Raw genomic sequence first — 20,471 nt, forward strand, 5'->3', positions numbered from 1 at the left:
ATTTTTTTTGCAATTCAAATTTACTACTAATTGAAACAAGCCTTGCTTTCATTCTATCACTCCTTCTTTCTTAGTGAAGCTCCTCTGTATTTTCAGCCTTCTTCTGTTTCATGGATTGCACTTTTAAAAGTTCAAACTGGCTATCTTCCTTTGTATCTTCTTGGCTCCTTTGGAACATCCCTGCTTATATTTCTTCCTTTCCTGCTCTTCCAGGGCTGGATTTGGAGGCTCCTCTCCTGGCCCCAGTTAGGCAGGGATGGTCCCGAGGGATACTTTCTGTTTTGCCCCTGTCTAGTCATTGTTGGTCTTTTGAATGTCTCCAGATCAGTAACATATTATGGCTGCAGTGAGGGCAACACCTAGCCCTGATGTGTATAGATCCTTGGTGTTCGTAGCAATCAACCAACCAACCAAGATTTAATATGCATCTATTTTTATGGTCGAGGACCTGTGCTTAACACAGGAGAAACAGAGAAAAAAATCTTTCTTGTTTACACTTTGTAAGCTTTACTACATTATAGAAATGCTAGCTATCATGTTGATTATTGACCAGGCATGGGCTCACACTCCTATAATTCCAGCTCCTAGAGAGGCTGAAGATAATAAATTTTTGGAGCTCAAGAGCTCTGACCTGCAATAGGGCTAAAACCCATCAGGAGTTCATACTATGTGCATCATTGATATGATAAACCTTCAAGGATGGGGTGTGGAGGCTGTACAGGCTGCCTAAGGAGAGGTGAATTGGCCAGAAATTGAACAGGTCAAAGTTTTCTTGCTGATAGGTAGTGGGATTTGGCCTATGAGCATCTCCAACACTTCCAGCCTGGATGGGATAGGGAGGCCCAGTCTTTTTTTTAATTAATTTATTTTCATTTATCAATAATCACTTCCATGTGCTTTTGAGTTTAAAATTTTTCTCTCCCTTCCTCCCTACCACCCTCCCCAAGATGGCACACAATCTGATATAGGCTATACATTCACATTCCTATTAAATGTATTTTCACATTAGTGATGTTGTAAGTGAAAGTTAAAACCAACAGGAGGAACCATCAGGAAGAGGAAACAAAACTCAACAGAAGAGAAAAAAATAGCAATTCAACTTCCGTAGTTATTTCTTTGGATGTGGATAGCATTTTCCATCACAAGGCCTCTGGAGACGTCTTAGATCCTTGTATTGCTGGAAAGGGTTAAGTTTATCAATATTAGTAATCGCACAATGTGGCTGTTATTGTGTACGATGTTCTCTTGGTTCTGCTCATTTCACTCAGCATCAGATCATACCATTCTTTCCAAGTTTTTCTGAAGTCAGCCTTTTCATCATTTCTTATAACACAGTAGTATTCCATCACATTCACATACCACAACGTGCTCAGCCATTCCCCAATTGATGGGCATCCTCTCAATTTCCAATTCTTTGCCACCACAAAAAGAGCTGCTATGAATATTTTTGCACATGTGGGTCCTTTTCCCATTTGTGTGATCTCTTTGGGATATAGCCCTAGAAGTGCTATTGCTGGGCCAAAGGGTATGCACATTTTTATAGCTCTTTGGGCTTAGTTCCAAATTGCTCTCCAAAATGGTTGGATCATTTCACAACTCCACCAACAATGCATTAGTGTTTCAATTTTCCCACATCTTCTCCAGCATTTATCATTTTCCTGTTTTGTCATGTTGGCCAATCTGATAGGTGTGATGTAGTAACTCAGAGTTGTTTTGATTTGCGTTTCTCTAATCAAGAGTGATTTAGAGCATTTTTTCATATGAGTATAGATGGCTTTAATTTCTTCATCTGAGAACTGTCTGTTCATATCCTTTGACCATTTGTTAATCGGGGAATGGCTTGTAGTCTTATAAATTTGACTTAATTCTCTATATATTTTAGTAGTCTTAAATTTGTTTTTAATTCTAAAGGTGGAATTTGAAGCACTGGTCCATTGATGGGAAAGATATGTAGACCATAGAGTCATTGCTGGATGGTCACTCAACCAGAGCAAACACACCTTCAATGCACCATAGCTGACAGTGATGGTGGGGGCTTGTGAGAAGAAACAGGGAATTAGAAAAGCTTGTGAAATCTTCTATAATATGCCTCTATATTAGTCCTTCCCTACTTGGGATGTGAGGCTGAAGGATCAGTGATAACTAGCCCTGAATTTTCTAATGCATTTCCTTCTCATTTCTGTTGACAGGAGTCCCAAGCATAAGGTCCATGATGTCATCTAACCTCATCACTGAAATGCCCCAGAACCATTCTGAGCAGACTTCTGGGCCCAGTGACTCACATAATAGCACATACGATACTTTTACTGAGGTTGTGAGGATCATTATTCTGTTCATATGCCTTTGTGGGGTACTGGGGAATGGAATCGTTCTCTGGCTTCTCACTTTTCACATTCGAAGGACTCCCTTCTCAGTATATGTCCTCAATTTAGCTGGAAGTGATCTCACCTACGTCTTCTTGGAAATAGTTTGGGTAATCAATTATCTGATAAACCGTCCAATGTTTATAAATATCATCTATTTATTAACAAATATGGGTCTACATGTAACTTTTACAGTAGGTCTGGGCCTATTGGCATCAATCAGCACTCAGCGTTGTCTGTCCATTCTCTTTCCAATATGGTATCGAAATCATAACCCAAAGAGGGGGCCTATGGTTGTGTGTGGCTTGCTCTGGATTCTGTCCCTTATACTAAATCTACCAAAGGTTTACTACTGTGTTGTAAAGATGGAAAATCTGCCCCCTCCTGGCTGTGACATAATGAGTAAATTATCAGGAACACTGATGCTTTCGATGCTTCTGTTAATGACCCTGTCCAGTCTGATTCTCTTCATCAGAATCTTGTGGAGTGCCCAGAAATATAAACCCAAAAAACTGGTCAGCCTCATCCTGCTGACTGTCTTTGTGTTCCTTCTCTGTGCTGTCCCTCATGGCATCAATCACTCTGTTTTCAATTGGAAAGCAATGTACAACCACACCTTTCATGAGATCTCCTACTTACTGTCTTGTGTGAATAGCAGTGCCAACCCCTTCATTTACTTCTTCATTGGGAGCCTCAGACATCAGAGACTGAAGGAGCCCCTCAGGGTGGTTCTCCAGAGAGCCCTGAGAGATGACAGTGAACCCTCTGAGGACAGAGTGACTTCCTCCCGGACAGATACAACATTGCATACACCAGCATAAGACTGGACAATTTTCTGGAAAGACTCTGAGAACAATGGCCCTGTTTTTGAGGGTTCTTTTCTTCAACTGAACCCTAGCTTTAGCCTCTTCCTCACCAGAAAAGGAAACAGAACTTTCTTTCTTATTCAACCAAAGCATATTGATCGCTTAGTATACGCCAAGTATGTGCTGATGCTAGGGAGCCAAAGGAAAAAAAAAAAAGGAAGTAGGTCCTGCCTCCAAGAAGCTTGTATTTTATTGAGGCAGACAGATGTGTACATATATAGGTAGATACAAATCAGATGTAATGTAGATAAATGTGAATTTTGGGAAAAAAAGACACTAGAAGCTGGTGGGATCAGGAAAGGTCTCATAAGCAAGGTGGTGCCTAGCTGAATCTCAAAGGAAACTAGGAATTCTGAGAGGGGGAGTTGAGGAAGAAGTGCATTCCATGTAGGAGTAGCCAGGGCAAAGTCAGAAATACAGGGGATATAGTATGATATGCAGAAGTGAGGAAGGCGTCAATTGCAAGAACAGCAGAAGGCTGGTGCAAAGACGGGAGATGGGGAATGCAGCATCACATGTGATAAATAGTAAATGTTTGAGTTTGTTTAACCTACCAAGTGCAGGAAGGACAGAAAGAAGATTGGGTCATAGACAAAGAGATAGAGAGACAGAGACAGATACAGAGAGGAGGGGAGGGCAGGAACTGGACTGTGGTAGAATATCCAGAGAATAAGAAGATGTCATTACCCAATTGCTAAATGGTCAAAGGATATGAACAGGCAGTTTTCCAATGAAGTTATCTAAAAAATTTATAATCATAATATCATATATATATAATCACAATAAAAATGCTCTAAATCATTATTGAATAGAGAAATACAGATTAAAACAACCTTGAGATATCATTTTATACATACCAGATTGGTTAAAATGATAGAAAGAGAAAGTGACAAATGTTGGAGGGGATGTGGGAAAATTGGGACACTACTTTGTTGTTTGTGGAATCATGAACTGATCCACCCATTTTGGAGAGTAATCTGGAATTATAACCAAAAAGTTATTAAACTACCTATACCCTTTGACCCAGCAATGCCACTACTTGATCTATTTCCCAAGATGGTTAGGGAAAAAGGAAAAGAATCTATATGTTCTAAAATGTTTATAGCAGTTCTCTTTGTGGTGGCAAAGAAATGGAAATTGTAGGAATGCCCATCATTTGGGAATGGCTGAACAAAGTTGTGGTATATGATTGTGATGGAATACTACTGTGTGATGAGAAACGATGAGTTTAATTGATTTTAGGAAAACATAGAAAGACATGCATGAAATAATAAAGAACTAAATGAGCAGAACCAAGAGAACATTGTATACAATAACAGCAATATTGTTTTAAGAATGACTTTGAGCAAATAAGTTCTTTTGTCTTTTATAAATACCCAAATTAACTATAAAGGACATATGAAGAAAGATGTTATCTGCATCTGGACAAAGAGCTGATAAATGGAAGTATGTATAGAATAATTTTATACACACAAATGTGTGTATATATGTATATGTATATATGTGTATACACACACACAAACACACACACACATACACACATATATATTTGTGTACAATGGTAGCCATCTCTAGGGTGAGAGGAGGGAGGAAAGAAAAACCAGGAAAAAAATACATGATGATTTTGTTGTATATTTGAAGGGAAGAGCAAGTTGTGCATAGTAGATTTGTGGTTTCATGTACAATCACCTTTTTATTGTACTATGTTATGAAAATGCTTGTTTTATTCTATAAACTAAAAATAAAATAAAATAAAATAAAATAAAATAAAATAAAAGACTCTGGGTGTATATCCCAAGCCCTGGAGAATATGGGACAGAAGCATAGGTTGTCAACAGAAGGTTGTAATTAATATTACGTGTTTATGTTAATTATTATTATTTATATTTATAATTAATAATAATTAATACTAATCATTGATATACGTATCTAGGATTTATATAACCCTTTAAAATTTGTAATGCTCCTTACTTCTGGTATCTCCTTGATCGTCACAACAAGGACATGGGTGCTCTTGTTATCTGCATTACAGATGAGGACATTGAAGCTCAGAAAAGTGAAGAGACTTGCTCAGTTGTATGGCTAGTAAAGGTGTGTAAAATGGGAGCTTCAGAGAATGTAAGTGAGCTGTCCAAGGTTACAGGACTAGAAATAATCACAAGGAAAACTCAAACCAAGTCTGCATGTCTTACCATAAGAACAAACTGAGAAGTTTCTGCCTGAGCTCAACTCTGAAACGCAAAGATGGAGGGAGGTCTACTCTCGTCCCCACTCTTATCTCCACTCTCATCTCCGCTCTCTCTGCTCTCATCTCTGCTATCTCTGCTCTTATCTCCACTCTTATCTCTGCTCTCTCCACTCTTATCTCTGTTCTCTCCACTTTCATCTCTGCTCTCATCTTTGCTCTCATCTCTGCTCTCATCTCCACTCTCATCTCCACTCTTATCTGTGCTCTCTCTGCTCTCATCTCCACTCTCATGTCTGCTCTCTCTGTTCTCACATTCCTTGGAACACTTTAAGGCCTATCTCCCTGTAAGATTTCTGGATGTGCTTTTATGTTTAAAACTGAAAGGATGTATGGAGGTCTGAAAGAACATATATTCAAGGTTATAAGAGTAGATTGACAGGTGCATCAAGAGAAGGAAAATAAACCTCTCCCCTTTTTCCTGATGATGTTTTCTATGCTTTGCCCAGCTGCTCACAATAGCTTTTTCTAGTTCATCTCAAAAGAATCTTGCCTCTCCCATTTTCAATATAGCAGATCCTAGCTCCTCAGTTTATTACTTTATAGAGGACTTGACTATTGAGCAGGGATCCAAGAGGCATCACTGAAGTAAAGACTAGGGGAGAACTCCATTAGTAACTTTCTTAGGAAGAGGTATTACAGACAAGAGCTCTCTATTTTGCAGTCATTCCTTTTGTTAAGAGCTGTAACAAGTATATATTATTACTAATGTTTATTCCTATGCTTTATTTCTTCTAATTGCTCTACATATTAAAATATTTGGGAAAATGAATATGTCAAACTTTTTTTCCCCACATATTAAATATTGAACCATCTTTCTTCCTTCTAAGACAGTCACTTCAGGGAATAGCTATTCAGAAAGAAAGATTCAAACATGAAGAATGAATGAGTGAATGAGTTTTTCAAAAGCATTTATTAAACACCTATGTGCCAAGACTGTGCCAGGGGCTGGGGATTCAAGTAGAAAAAAGTAAAGATAGTTCCTGCTCTTGAAAAGCTCATGATCTAATTGTGACAGACAGAGCATGTGAGAGAAGTCAGCAGCTGCAGGGCAGATGGAAAGGGCTGCAAGTTCTGACAGTGGAACAGCAGGACTGCTGGCAAGTCCCACTGATCACTTCTCAGGGGACTGAATGGAAATTCTCTGAGGGGAGCTAGTGACAAGCAGATTGTCAGACCCAGAGGGCCATGGGATTCAGTGGCATGGGTGATGTCAAGGTCCAGTCATTTTTCATCCCACCAGAAGGACTGTGGGTACCAGTTGAGACTTGGTGACTTCCAGCTCACCCAAGTGGTATGATCAACTAGGTCAGTCTTTATATTGGGCCACGAAGGATGAGAGATCAGGAGAAAGATCAAAAGAAGGCAACTGCTACATTATTTTTACATCCAAAGATTGAATCCCTTCTACATAGAAATACTTGTTAGCATGCAACACTATATATGTATTACACTAACTTAAAAAAAATATCAGTAGTGGTATTACCACCCCCCCCCCCATCTCTCTCTTGGTCTTCTTACACATGTATACTGTTTTTCTACAAGGACAGGATTTGAGTGGGTCTTCCCAAAATGGGTTGTTTTGCATTGGTCAAAAGGGGTGGGAAAGGATGGAAAAGGCTTACTCTTGACCAGAGAGGACCAACATCCATTATGGCCTTTGAGATACAAAGGTAAACAGCTTTCTTTGGGAAGCTCCACTCATACCCTGTCCTCTCAGAAACAACCTACACATTAGAGGCTAAGAAGCCTCTAATGAAGAACTTCTTTTGCACTTTCTTACAGAAATCTCTTCTTTACTTTTCTGTTAAACTGACCTATCCCTAAGAGTTAGAGAAATGAATCTTTTCTCTTTTCTTGTCTAGAAACATGTTACCACTATAGTCATTAAAATAGATGCACAAATTTTTTTTTATTAACCATTAAGTCAATGAATTCATTGTACGCATGCATGTTTGCTTTTACTTAGGAAACATTTGGATTAGATACAGAAAACACGTTCGTATATGTATGTATGGATGTATATATGTGTGTATGTTTGTATGTGTATGTATATATATATACACACACATATGTATACATATAAAACTCTTTGTAAAAGGCTCAAACACCCCAGTAATCATTTGCTTATCATCAACTTTGCATTTCTATGGAAGGATAATGATGCTTCCTTATTCACTAAAGTTACAGATCCAGAAACAGGGCAGCCATATGACAATCCTCCCTGCCATCCTGGGCTAGTTGGCAAATAAGCCTGTCTTCTCCAAAATTTAAGCCCAATGATTATGGAAGTAAATATTATAATAAAGATAAATATTGTTTGGCCTCTGACAACCTGAACCTCATTTGATATCCATTTTGTGCCAAAGGAGGGGGACTCTCTCTCTCTCTATGTATATATATATGTATATATATGTGTGTGTGTGTTTGCGTGCCTGTGTGTGGTGTGTATGACAATACACACATTTATGTGTGTATATACATGTATGTGCATATATGTATGTATACATTATTAATAATAATGTACTCTGGTATTTAGGCTGATAAAAATAATTTTAGTGAATTTAAAATTAATGTATATCCAAGGCATTTCTAGCTTGGAAAGAGGTATCCATGCTGGCATAGTCTTTCAAGCCTTCCAACATCATCTGCTCCAAAACAATTTTAGAAACCTTCATGGGCATCTTGAACATGGAAAAGATCATAAAATATTAAAATACTGTTTGAGATTAACATTCCAGAATTTCAAAAGAGAAAATTAGTCCTCAGGTGGGTCTAGCACCAATCTCTCTAGGTGGGGAGGGAGACAAAGATTCCATCTAAATAAGAATTAATTTTGGTCATTGCCCTTTCTTCATTTCAAGGGAAGGTCTTAGCCTTTGTTTTTCTTACTTTCCTGAGGGAAAAAGCCTAGGAGGAGTTTTATGCCGGAGAAACTATTATTTCTTAATATTTCTACAGAAATGAAAATGAAATGCTGTTTGGTTTTACTAGGCTTTCATACTTGGAAAAAGGGAAACTCAATAGGAACATCCTAGCCCTATGAGGAAGTAAGATAGCTTTCTGTATATGAGAAGGGGCTACAAGACTGTACCCTATGACTATTGCTTTGGTTTTGGTGGAAACTGCTTCACAACTAGCTGTTGGTCCTGAAACAAACTGTATCAGCATCAAACCATAATAAGTTACAGAACCAGCAGGCTAGGAAAGACATGGACACTGATGAAAGAGCTTGGGGACCCTCAATAATGATTTTCTTGCCTCTTCGAGAACACAGACCTGCTCACCAGACCCTCCAATATCCTTGAAAGGAATCTGACTTCAAATCCATGAGTTTTGTCTTTTGGGCACCTTCAGTTTCTCTTTTGTGGTTAAACACTAGCCACAATCATCATCTACTTAGAAAGCAGATGATGCCAAAATAAGAGATTGTTGGGTGGGCAGGAAAGAACAGGAAATGCTCACCACCTCACCAGGCCTGTAAACTCCCAATTCATGTTCACTCTGTCTCTGGAGTCTCTTCTACCTCAGGGTAGAGCATTCATTTGGTTTGCCAGCTCAGTTTCCCTTCATGATCTTAAGACAACATGGAAGCCATTATCAGGGGTGTGACATAGAGTGTAACTCTATACTTTTGATAAGACTTGGACTGACCAGTTTTGAGGGGGCCAACATTTCTAAAGACCCTGGGAGTTTGTATTTCTCCCCAGAAGTGATTGTGGAATCAGGACTGGGGAGAAAGATTTTTATTTTTATTTTTATTTCCTGTAAAAGGAGAGATTTTAATAAAAGTCTCAGGAGAGAATTCATCAAGAGGGGGCACATGTGGCTTTCCTCATCCATATGGACCAACATTTCAAGGGTGTCAGTACCAGGAGACAAGCTCACCGTTTTTCTTCTCTAAATCCACATCCTAGGGAGATTAGGGAGGAAAAAGCCAAAGGGATAAACAGTGTAAGACTGTATCTATATTTATATTTATGTCCATATCCATGTCCATATCCATGTCCATGTCTATGTTCATGTCCATATCCATATCCATATATCTCTATCTCTCTATCATTTATATCTATATCTTAGCTATCCTATTAGATGAGAAGAGCCAAAGTTCTTCTGACCACACACTTTGTGCCTTCCATTCCGTACTGGGCACAACAGGTCCACTAAGGGAAGGTGGCAAAGAAGTCTTCCATCCATCCTAAAGCAAAGACTTCCACCTGTGCCAGCATGGGGTAACCTCCATCTCCTACTACCAGCCTGATCTCCCAACCCGGATGTAGAGAACTTCTGGTACAAAGTGGAACAAGCCTCCCTTTGACCTCAGGTGTTCAGTCTCCTATGGCACCAGTCCCTTGAGGGAAAAAGAAGAGAAATGTTGGTGGGGAATGGGACTTCTGCTGTGTAGGTTTGACTTCCATCTCCTGCTGTGTCCTTTTCATACCTCATCTCCACTCTCTGGAAGGAAGAGGATGAGTGAAACAGTGCCCCTCATCTTATCATCAGATAGTGGGTCTCTAGTCTCATACTGAACTTGCCTCTAGTCTAAGCTCTGGCCTACTTTGCGAAGAGTGTGCAGCCTTCCACTCAGCCAATATTTATCAAATGCCTTTTTTGTGCCAGGTGCTGTGCTAAAGCTGGAAATACCAAAAAGTAGTGAAAAGACAGTCCCTGTCCTTAAGGAGCTCAGAATCTGATAGGAGAGACAATATGCAAACAAACATAAACAAAATAAGCTATATTCAGGATAAGCAGCAAAGAGAAGACAGTAGAATTCAGAGAGATTGGGAAAGGCTTCGTATAAATGATGGCCTTTTAGGCAGAACTTAAAGGAAACTAGGAAGATCAGTAGGTAGAATGGAGGCGGGAGAGCATTCCAAGCACAGGGTCACCTAGAGAAAATTCCTGGAATCACGAGATGAAGTTTCTTGTTTATGTAATAGTCAGGAGGCCACTGTCCTGGGGTCAAAGTGTACATGCCAGGGAGGAAGGTGTACAAAGACTGGAAAGGTAGGAGGGAGCTAGATTATGAAGGGTTTTGAATGCCAAACAGAGTATATTGTTTTTGTTTCTGGAGGTAATAGGCAACCACTGGAGTTTATTGAGTAGGGGTGTATGTGATATGATCAGATGTATGTTTTAGGAAAATCACTTCAATGACTTAATGGAGAATGAATTGGAGTAGGAAGATACTTGAGGCAGGCAGACCCACTAGTAGCTATAGCAATACTCCAGGCTTGAGATGCTGGGGGCCTGCACTTGAGTGGGAGCAGTCTAAGAAGAGAGAAGGGGGCATATAGGAGAGATGTTGCAGAGATAAATTGATAGGCCTTGGCAATAGATTAGATGTAGGAATAGGGGTTGAGAGATATTGAGGAGTTGAGGATAACTCCTAGGCTTCAAGTCTACCCTTCGTATAACAGAGATTCTCAACTTCTGTAGGTCATCATTCAAAACCTATCCCTGACCCCCAACACACAATACTTCATTCCCTTCCCCATCAATCCTTTCACCACAAAGTTTCAACCAAACACAATCAAGCCCTTGCACTGTTCTCTGTGGAATGCCTATTCCATGGACAACAAACTTCCTTTCATCCTTTCAATCTTTTCCTCTTCCATTCCTTCCATCTACTAGCTCTTACTGAAATCTGACTTTCCGCTTATGGTACATCCTCCCTGGTCACCCTTTCAAGTACTAGCTACACTTTCACTCATTTGTATCCACTCACTCCAAGGAAGACGAGTCAGTATACTTCTTACTCCCTATTGCCAGTTCTCTGTGAGCCTCCCATCTGCATCACTCGATAACCTCCTTTGAGATTCATACTCTTCATGTCTACCACTCAATCAAAACCCTAGTAGCTGTTATCTACAGAACTTTCCTTCCCCAATGAGTTGAATAGATAACTCACAGGTTTTTTTTCCCCCTCCTTAATTTCTATCCTCATCCTAGGGGACTTCAACATACATGTTGAGTCTCCCTAAATACCCTAACCACTCTGTTGCTCACTTCCCATGAATTACTCCTCCACTCTACTTCAACCACACACAAAGATGGTCATACACTTTATCTTGCCCCCACCCATACATCTACCATTTCCCCATTCAAGAATTTCAAAACCCCCTTATCTAAATATAATGCTAGCTTTCTACCTCTCCCTCTGTCTTCCCTTTCAAAAATCTATTCTTCATCCAAACTCCATCTTCTTCAATTCTCTTCCAGGCCATCTTCCATACATTAGCCACTGTCTTTTCTTTTCCCCATCTTGACCTTCCAGTGAAGCAATTCAACCATACTGTCCTCTTTTGAATCTCCAGCCCCCTTTTATAATTTCATTGATTATGCCCTGCCAAGCCATGACCTTGGATCACTCTCATCATTCTTAGCCTTTGCTCCTATACATGTGCTGCTGAACAAAGGTTGAGAAAATCAAGCAAGTATTCTGACTAGGTCCACTACATATTTACCTTAAATAACCTTCCCTGGGCTCTCACTATTGCTAGGTCATTCTCCTAGACCTGCTTTATCAATTCATTATCCTATTCTCCACAACAGCTTCCAAACCTTTTCATCTCTCCTCAAATCTACCATGGCTATTCCTTCCCACACCCTCTCAAATGATTATATCTCATATTTTGTCAAAAAATAATTGAGGCCACTTGCCATGAGCTCCCTCTCCCCCCTTCTTCATCTCCTATCACTCAGATGCTTTTGGCCAATCTCATTAATCCCTGTCTCACATGATGGGCTTGCATTAGTCTTTACCAAGGCAAACCCCTCTGCCTGCTCAAGCAATACCATTCCATCCAATCTCTTCCAAAAGATTTCCCTTTCTGTCATCCTCACTTTCTCATTTATTTTCATGAACATCATCATCATCATCATCATTTTCTTTCTTATTTTATTTTTTCCCCAATTACACATAAATTTTTAAACTTTAAAAAAAATTGAGTTCTAAATTCTCCCTCTCCATCTCTTTCTTCCCTCCACATCTTGAGAAGGCAAGTAATGTGATATAGATCATGTATGTGAAGTCCTGCAAAACATTTTTCCACATTAGCCATGTTGCAGAAGAAAACACAGAAAAAAACAAGAAAAGGTGGGGAGGGATAAGATTAAGGAAAATAGAGTTAGTTTTTCACAGCATGTCTACTATGGAAGTGTTTTGTATAACTGCACATATATAACCTATATTTAGTCACTTGCCTTATCAATGAGGGTGGGTGGGGAGGGAGGAAGGGAGAAAATTTGCAACCCAAAGCTTTAAAAACACATGTTTAAAAAAATGTTTTCACATGCAACTGGAAAATAAGAAATACAGGAAATGGGGTACAGAAATCCATCCTGCTCTGTAGGAAAATTGAAGGGGAAGGAGATAAGAGAAGGGGGGAGAGATAGAAGGGAAGGCAGACTAGGGGAAGGGGTATTCAGAATGCATACCATCTTGGGGTGGGGGAGGGGTGAGATGGGGTGAAAATTTGGAACTCAAAATCTGGTGGAAGTAAATGTTGAAAAGAAAAAAAATCTTCTGTTTCCCTTAAAAAAGAAAAAAACAAGAAAAAATAAAAATAAAGTTTAAAAAGTATGCTTCTATGTGCATTTAGATGCCACCAGTTCTTTCTCTGGAGGTAGATAGCATATTTCTCTTGAGGTAGAAAAGCATTAAAAGTGCTTTTGGAATTGTCTTGGATCATTTTATTGCCCAGAATAGCTAAATCATTCACAATTGATCATTGTACAATATTGCTATTCTTATGTACAATGTTCTCCTGATTCTGCTCACTTCACTTTGCATCAGTTCATATAAGTCTTCCAAAGTTTTTCTGAAAGCATCCTATTCATCATTTCTTATACCACAATAGTATTCCATCACAAGTATATACCACAACTTGCTCAATCATTTTCCAATTGATGGACATCCCCTGGATTTTCAATTCTTTGCCACCACAAAAAGAGCTGCTATCAATATTTTTTTAAAATATAGGTCCTTTTTCTTTTTAAAAAATTTCTTTGGGATACAGACCTAGCAGTGGTATTGCTGGGTCAAAGAGTGTGCACAGTTTTATAACCCTTTGGGTATAATTTCAAATTGAATTGATCAGAGGGGGATTGCAGGGATCTCTTTTCTGATACTGATGTAGTATTCTCTTGCTTTCCTGTGTGTTTGGTTCTGGGTTATGGTTCTGGGTGGTGATCCTGGGGTGAGGAGGAGCACTGGAGTGGTGGAACTTGTAGTGGTGGTAGAGAGGGAATTCTCCTCACAATTCCAAGGAAGGAAAGAGTGCTTGTGGTCACTCATAGACCAGAGCATAGGCCAGGAAAGGAGTAAACACCTCACCCTTGATCATACCACCTTGGAAGAACTGAAAACTTACAGGCCCTTAGAAGTATCTCTGAAAACAGCTGCACAAAACCCCTGAAGCTTGGGATAGTACATTCTCCAAACTAGAAGCAGACCCCTACCTTAACAAAGAGTTTAAAACTCAAGTAATTGGCTGAATCATGAACAAACTATGCAAAAATAGTCAGACCATAGAATCTTTCTTTGGTGACAAAGATCAAAGCATACAACCAGAAGAAGACAATAAAGTCAAAGCTCTTACATTCAAAGCCTCCAAGACAAATTTGAATCAGTCCCAGGACATGGAAGAACTCAAAACAGATTTTGAGAAGCAAGTAAGAGAAGTAGAGGAAAAATTGGGAAGAGAAATGAGAGTGATGCAAGAAAATCATGAAAACAAGTCAACAGCTTGCTAAAGGAGACCCAAAAATACCGAAGAAAATGACACCTTAAAAAAGTAGCCTAACCCAAAATGACAAAAGAGATCCAAAAAGCCAATGAGAAGAATGCCTTCAAAATCAGAATTGGCCAGATGGAAAAGGAAGTCCAAAAGCTCACTAAAGAAAATGCTTCCTTAAAAATTAGAATGGAGCAATCGGAATCTAGTGACTTTATGAGAAATCAAGACATTGTAAAACAAAACCAAAAGAATGAAAGAATAGAAGACAGTGTAAAATATCTCATTGGAAGAAGAACTGACCTGGAAAATAGATCCAGGAGAGATAATTTAAAAATTATTGGACTATCTGAAAGCCATGATCAAAAAAGGAGCCTAGGAGGCAGCTAGGTAGCACAGTGGATAGAGCACTGGCCCTGGAGTCAGGAGGACCTGAGTTCAAATCCAGCCTGAGACCAAACACTTGACACTTACTAGCTGTGTGACCCTGGACAAGTCACTTAACCCCAATTGCCTACTCAAAAAAAAATAGAAAGAACCTAGACATCATCTTTCAAGAAATTATCAAGGAAAACTACCCTGATATTCTAGAACCAGAGGGTAAAATAGAAATTGAAAGAATCCACTGATCATCTTCTGAAAGAGATCTTCAAAGGAAAACTCTTAGGAATCTTGTAGCCAAATTTCAAAGTTCTCAAGTCAAGGAGAAAATACTGCAAGCAATCAGAAAAAAGGAAAAAATCAGGTCAAGTATTGTGGAAACACAATCAGGATAACACGGGATTTAGCAGCTTCTACATTAAGGGACCACAGGGCTTGGAATATGATATTCCAGAGGGCAAAGGAGATAGGATTACAATCAAGAATCACCTACCCAGCAAAACTGTGTATAATCCTTCAGGGGAAAAAATGGACATCCAGTGAAATAGGGGACTTTCAAGCATCCTTGATGAAAAGACCAGAGCTGAATAGAAAATTCGACTTTCAAATACAAGACTCAAGAGAAGCATGAAGAGGTAAACAGGAAAAAGAAATCGTAAGGGACTTATTAAGGTCAAACTGTTTACATTTCTACATGGAAAGATGATATTTGTAACTCATGAGACCTTTGTCAGTATTAGAGTAGTTGGAGGGAAAATAATTATATGTATAGATAGATTGATAGATAGACGGCACACGGTGAGTTGAAGATGAATGGGTGATATGTGGAGATTAAAATTAAGGAGTGAGAGAGGATTATACTGGGCAAAGGAGAAAGGGAGAGGTAGAATGGGGTAAATTATCTCACGTAAAATAGACAAGAAAAGGCTTTTACAGTGGAGGGGAAGTGGGGGAAAGTGAGAGGGAATGAGTGAATCTTATTCTCATCAGATTTGCCTTAAGGAGGAAATACCATACACACTCAATTGGGTATGGAAATCTATCTTACCTTACAGGAAAATAGGGGGGGGGAAGGGATAAGAGAGCAGGGAGATGATAGAGGGGAGGGCAGATTGGGGAAGGAGGTAATCAGAAGCAAACACTTCTGAGGAGGGACAGGGTCAAAAAAGAGAATAGAATAAACGGGGGTGGGGGTGGGATAGGATGAAGGGAAATATACTTAGTTTTCCAGAGCATGACTACTATGGAAGTGTTTTGCATGACTACACAAATACAACCTGTATTGAGTTGCTTGCCTTCTCAATGAGGGTGGATGGGGAGGGAGGGAGGGAGGGAGAAAATTTGTAACCCAAAGTTTTAAAAACAAAAGTTAAAAATTGTTTTCACATGCAACTGGGAAACAAGATATACAAGCAATGGGGTATAGAAATCTATCTTGCCCTACAGGAAAATAGAAAAGGAAGGGGATAAGAGAAGGGAGGAGAGATAGAAGGGAGGGCAGATTAGGGGAAGTGGTATTCAGAATGCATGCTGTCTTGGGGTTGGGGGAGGGACGTGATGGGGAGAAAATTTGGAACTCAAAATCTTGTGGAAGTGAATGTTGAAAACTAAAAATAAATAAATTAATGAATCTTTAAAAAAATATTCTTTGGGATGCAGACCTAGCAGTGGTATTACTGGCCCAAAGAGCATGCACAGTTTTATAGCCCTTTGGGTATAGTTTCAAATTGTTCTCCAGAATGGCTGGATCAGTTCAGAACTTCATCAACAGTGCATTAATGTCCCAGTTTTTTCACATCCCCTCCAACATTTGTCATTTTTCTTTTCTGTCATATTAGCCAACCTGATAGGTATGAAGTGTAACTCCGAGTTGTTTTAATTTGCACTTTTCTAGTCAATAAAAATCTAGAGTATTTTTTCAATATTACTTTTGATAACTTTGATTGCTTTGTCTGAAAACTGCCTGTACTTAATCTATTCCACTGATCCACCACTCTGCTTCTTTGCTAATACCAGATTGTTTTCATGATTACTGCTTTATAATATAGTTTGAGATCTGGTACTGATAGACCACTTTCCTTTACATTTTTCCCATTATTTCCTTAATATTCTTGACCTTTGTTCTTCCAGATGAATTTTGTTATTATTTTTTTTCTAACTGTAGAAAATAATTTTTGGTAGTTTGATTAGTTTGGCACTGAATAAGTGAATTAATTTAGGTACAATTGTCATTTTTGTTATATTGCCCCAGAAGTTTTCCAATTGTTTACATCTGACTTTGTGTGAAAAAACTGTTCTGTAATTCTGGTCAAATAGTTCCTGGGTTTGTCTTGGCAGGTAGGCTCTAAAGTATTTCATATTGTCTATGGTTATTTTAAATGGAGTTTCTCTTTCATCTCTTGCTGCTAGGTTTTCTTAGTAATATATAGAGATGTTGATGATATGTGTGGATTTATTTTATATCCTACAACTTTGCTTTAAAGTTGTTAATTATTTTAAATATTTTAGTTGATTCTCTAGAATTCTCTAAGTATACCATCATATCATCTGCAAAGAGTGATAGCCTTGTTTCCTCATTGCCTATTCTAATTCCTTCAATTTCTTTTTCTTCTCATTGCCATAGCTAGCATTTCTAGTACTCTAGTAGAGATCTCAAAGTAAGCCTGTCTAAAATGGAATTCGTTGTCTTTCCCCCAACCTCTTCTCCCAACGCACACACATTCTCTATTGTTGTAGAGAGAAGCATTTTCTTCTTAGTCCTTCAGTCTTGCCACCTAGGCCTCAACTGAGACTTTTGATTTGATTTCATCACTCAGATATGCAATCTGTTGTGAAGGCCTGTCAATTTCACCTGTGCAGCATCTTTCTTATATACTCCATTCTCTTCTCTGACACAGCCACCATCCTCGTGCAGGCCCTCATCACCTCATGCCTAGACTACTGCAGTTGCCTGCTAGTGAGTCTGCCTGCCTCAAGCTTTTCCCCCCTCCAATCCATCCTCCATTCAGTCACCAAAGTGATTTTCCTAAAGTTCAAGTCCAATTATACCACCTGTCCCCTTTCAATAAGTTTCCGTGGCTCTCTATGACCACCAGGATCAAATACAAAACCCTCTGTTTGGCATTCAAAGACCTTTATAACCTGATCCCCTCCTACCTTTCAAGTCTTCTTACATCATGTACTCCTTGATCCTGTGAAACAAACATTCCATCTGTCTGTTCCAGGTATTTTCTCTGACTGTTTCCTCTGTCTGGAATGCTCTCACTCAACTCCACCTACTGTCTTCCATTTAGTCCCAAATAAAATCTCATCTTTTACTGGGAAGCCTTTTCCAACCCCTCTTAATTCTAGTGCCTTCTTTCTGTTAATTATTTCCTATTTATCCTGTATGTAGTTTGTCTGAATAAATTTGTTTGTATGTCACCTCCTTCATTAGATTGTGAGCTTGAGGGCAGGGGCTGTCTTTTGCCTCTTTTTGTATCCCTGGCACTTAGCATGACGCCTGGCACATGGTAGATGATTAATAAATATTTATTCATTGATTTAATGATTGAGGGAAGCCAGCAAATCCAGAAGATAAAGACAAGGAGAGAAAACATTACAAGAATGGGGGACAGACAGTGATGATACCCACACTTTGGGGAAGTGTTGGGGAAAAGGCACAAGGAACAGGATCAAGAACACAGTGTGTTGGGTCATGTGAAGAGAGGAAAGAGATAAAGTATTGATAGGATAGAGTGGAGACATTTTTATATAATTATGATATAATTTATTATAAACCCTGCATTTTCAGTTAATATGGATAAGATAGCACCTGAGTCATGGCACAAGGAGGCTAAAAACTGTAGGAAACCCAAGGTGATCTGGTCCAATTGGCACAGAGGGGTGGACTGAGGACTCAGATTGAACTGTGTTTGATCCCCAAACTAGGTGGGGATCAGCAGTTCATTGAGATGACTCTTTCATTCAAACATTAATTCATTTCCTTTTTTATCTATATCTTTATCTGTTACTTTCCTGTTTTTCTCTGTCCTTACCAGTCATTAGGATGATTTTCTTGTGATGTCCTTATTTGAAACAAGCTTCTGAGAATGGATTCTTTCCCTTTTCTCACCTCAGAGATGTTGTGCCCTTTTTGCTACTTCTTTGTTCTTTCACACTTCTTTAACTGTATAACACCTGTGACTTCTAAAGTGTGGAAAGTGACCTGTTTCAATAATGCTACAATGAGTCTTAGAAAGGTCAATGTAGTTGAACCAGTCCAACTTTTGTCATCTTCGTCCTCTTCTTCAGTCTCTAGACAGCCTTAGGTGGGGGTAATCAAGAAAGGGTCAAGCAACAGTTTTTTCCTAGTTCTTTTCTTTTTAATTTTTTATTTGTAATTTTATTTTTTCCCAATTATATGTAAAACAACTTTAACATTCTTTTTTTCTTCAAATTTTGAGTTCCAAATTCTCTCCCTCTCTTCCCTTCCCCATTCATTGGAAGGCAAGCAATTTGACATAGGTTATACATGTGTAGTAATGCAAAACACATTTCCAGGTAAGTCATACTGTGAAAGAAAACACAGACAAGAACACCCTAGAAAAATAAAGAAAACTTCGATCTACATTCAGGCTCTACCAGTTCTTTCTCTGGAGACTAACAGCAGCTTTCATCATTAAGTCCTTCAAAATTGTCTTGGATCATTGTATTGTTGAAAATGGATAAGGTTATTCATTGTATATCATCATACAATACTACTAATAACAATACTGTTACTGTGTAAAATGTCCTCCTGGTTCTGCTCATTTCACTTTATATAAGTTCATGTAAGTCTTTCCAAGTTTGTCTGAGAACATCCTAATTGTCATTTCTTAAAGTACAATAATATCTCATTACAATCATACTTGTTCAGCCATTCCCTAAGTGATGGACATCCCCTCAATTTCCAGTTCTTTGCTGCTACTAAAAGAGCTGCTAAAATATTTTTGTACACATAGGTCCTTTCCCCTTTTTTTTTAATCCCTTCAGGATATATACCTAGTAGTGGCATTGCCTGGTCAAACAATATGCATGGTTTTATAGCCCTTCGGTCATAGTTCCAAACTGCTCTTCAGAATGGTTAAATCAGTATACAACTTCACCAACAGTACATTAGTGTTTTAATTTTCCCACATTCCCCTCCAACATTTATTATTTTCCTTTTCTGTCATATTAGTCAACCTGATAGGTATATGGTGGTAATTCAGAGGTGTTTTAATTTACATTTCTCTAAGCAATAGTGATTTAGAGCATTTTTTCATATGACTATAGATCTTTTGATTACTTTATCTCAAAACTGCCTACTCACATATTTTGACCATTTAGCAGTTGAGGAATGGCTTTTATTTCTATAAATTTGATTCAGTTTTCTATATGTTTGAGAAATGAAGTCTTTTTTAGAGAAACTTGCTGTAAATTTTTTTTCACAGTAATGATTATCAGTGTCATGATATTAGAAGACACCCTGTTTTCTAGAGCTAAGGTCCAGCAAGCAAGCTGTGCCCTAAGCTTGGCATAACAACAATTCTTTGCACTTACTCAGACATAACAAAATCCCAGATTTGCCTGATATGTTGTATTGCTTTGACCAGCACCAGGTGTTCTCTGAGCTTGGACAAGCACCTTCTATATCCATTTTCTGGTCATGAGCCCTGTTATGACCCGAACTTGTGATATTGTTGCTGTTACCACTCATTGTTGGGACTACAACTCACTGTACAGCCATTGGTATAAGTATTGAGATTTGGACACACTAAAGTGGGTCTCACCACTAGGAGTGGGGCCCTGGCACATGTGTCCTTGCTCACAAGCCATTTCCCTCACTTTGAAATTAAATTTCTGTTTGATTCCTGAC

General features: G+C 38.8%; 1 protein-coding gene across 1 annotated transcript; it reads left to right on the top strand.

Moving 5' to 3' along the window:
• The first annotated feature begins 1,930 nt into the window (after positions 1 to 1,930).
• On the top strand, positions 1,931 to 3,409 carry LOC114041845 (mas-related G-protein coupled receptor member D-like). The gene has a single exon (XM_027860480.1). The coding sequence runs from the start codon at positions 2,210 to 2,212 to the stop codon at positions 3,182 to 3,184; it is 975 nt and encodes a 324-aa protein (XP_027716281.1). The 5' UTR covers positions 1,931 to 2,209; the 3' UTR covers positions 3,185 to 3,409.
• Positions 3,410 to 20,471: the final 17,062 nt, after the last annotated feature.

The sequence above is a fragment of the Vombatus ursinus genome, unplaced genomic scaffold, assembly GCF_900497805.2.
Source record: "Vombatus ursinus unplaced genomic scaffold, bare-nosed wombat genome assembly UNPS02014194.1, whole genome shotgun sequence".
NCBI classification, from domain to species: Eukaryota; Metazoa; Chordata; class Mammalia; order Diprotodontia; family Vombatidae; genus Vombatus; species Vombatus ursinus.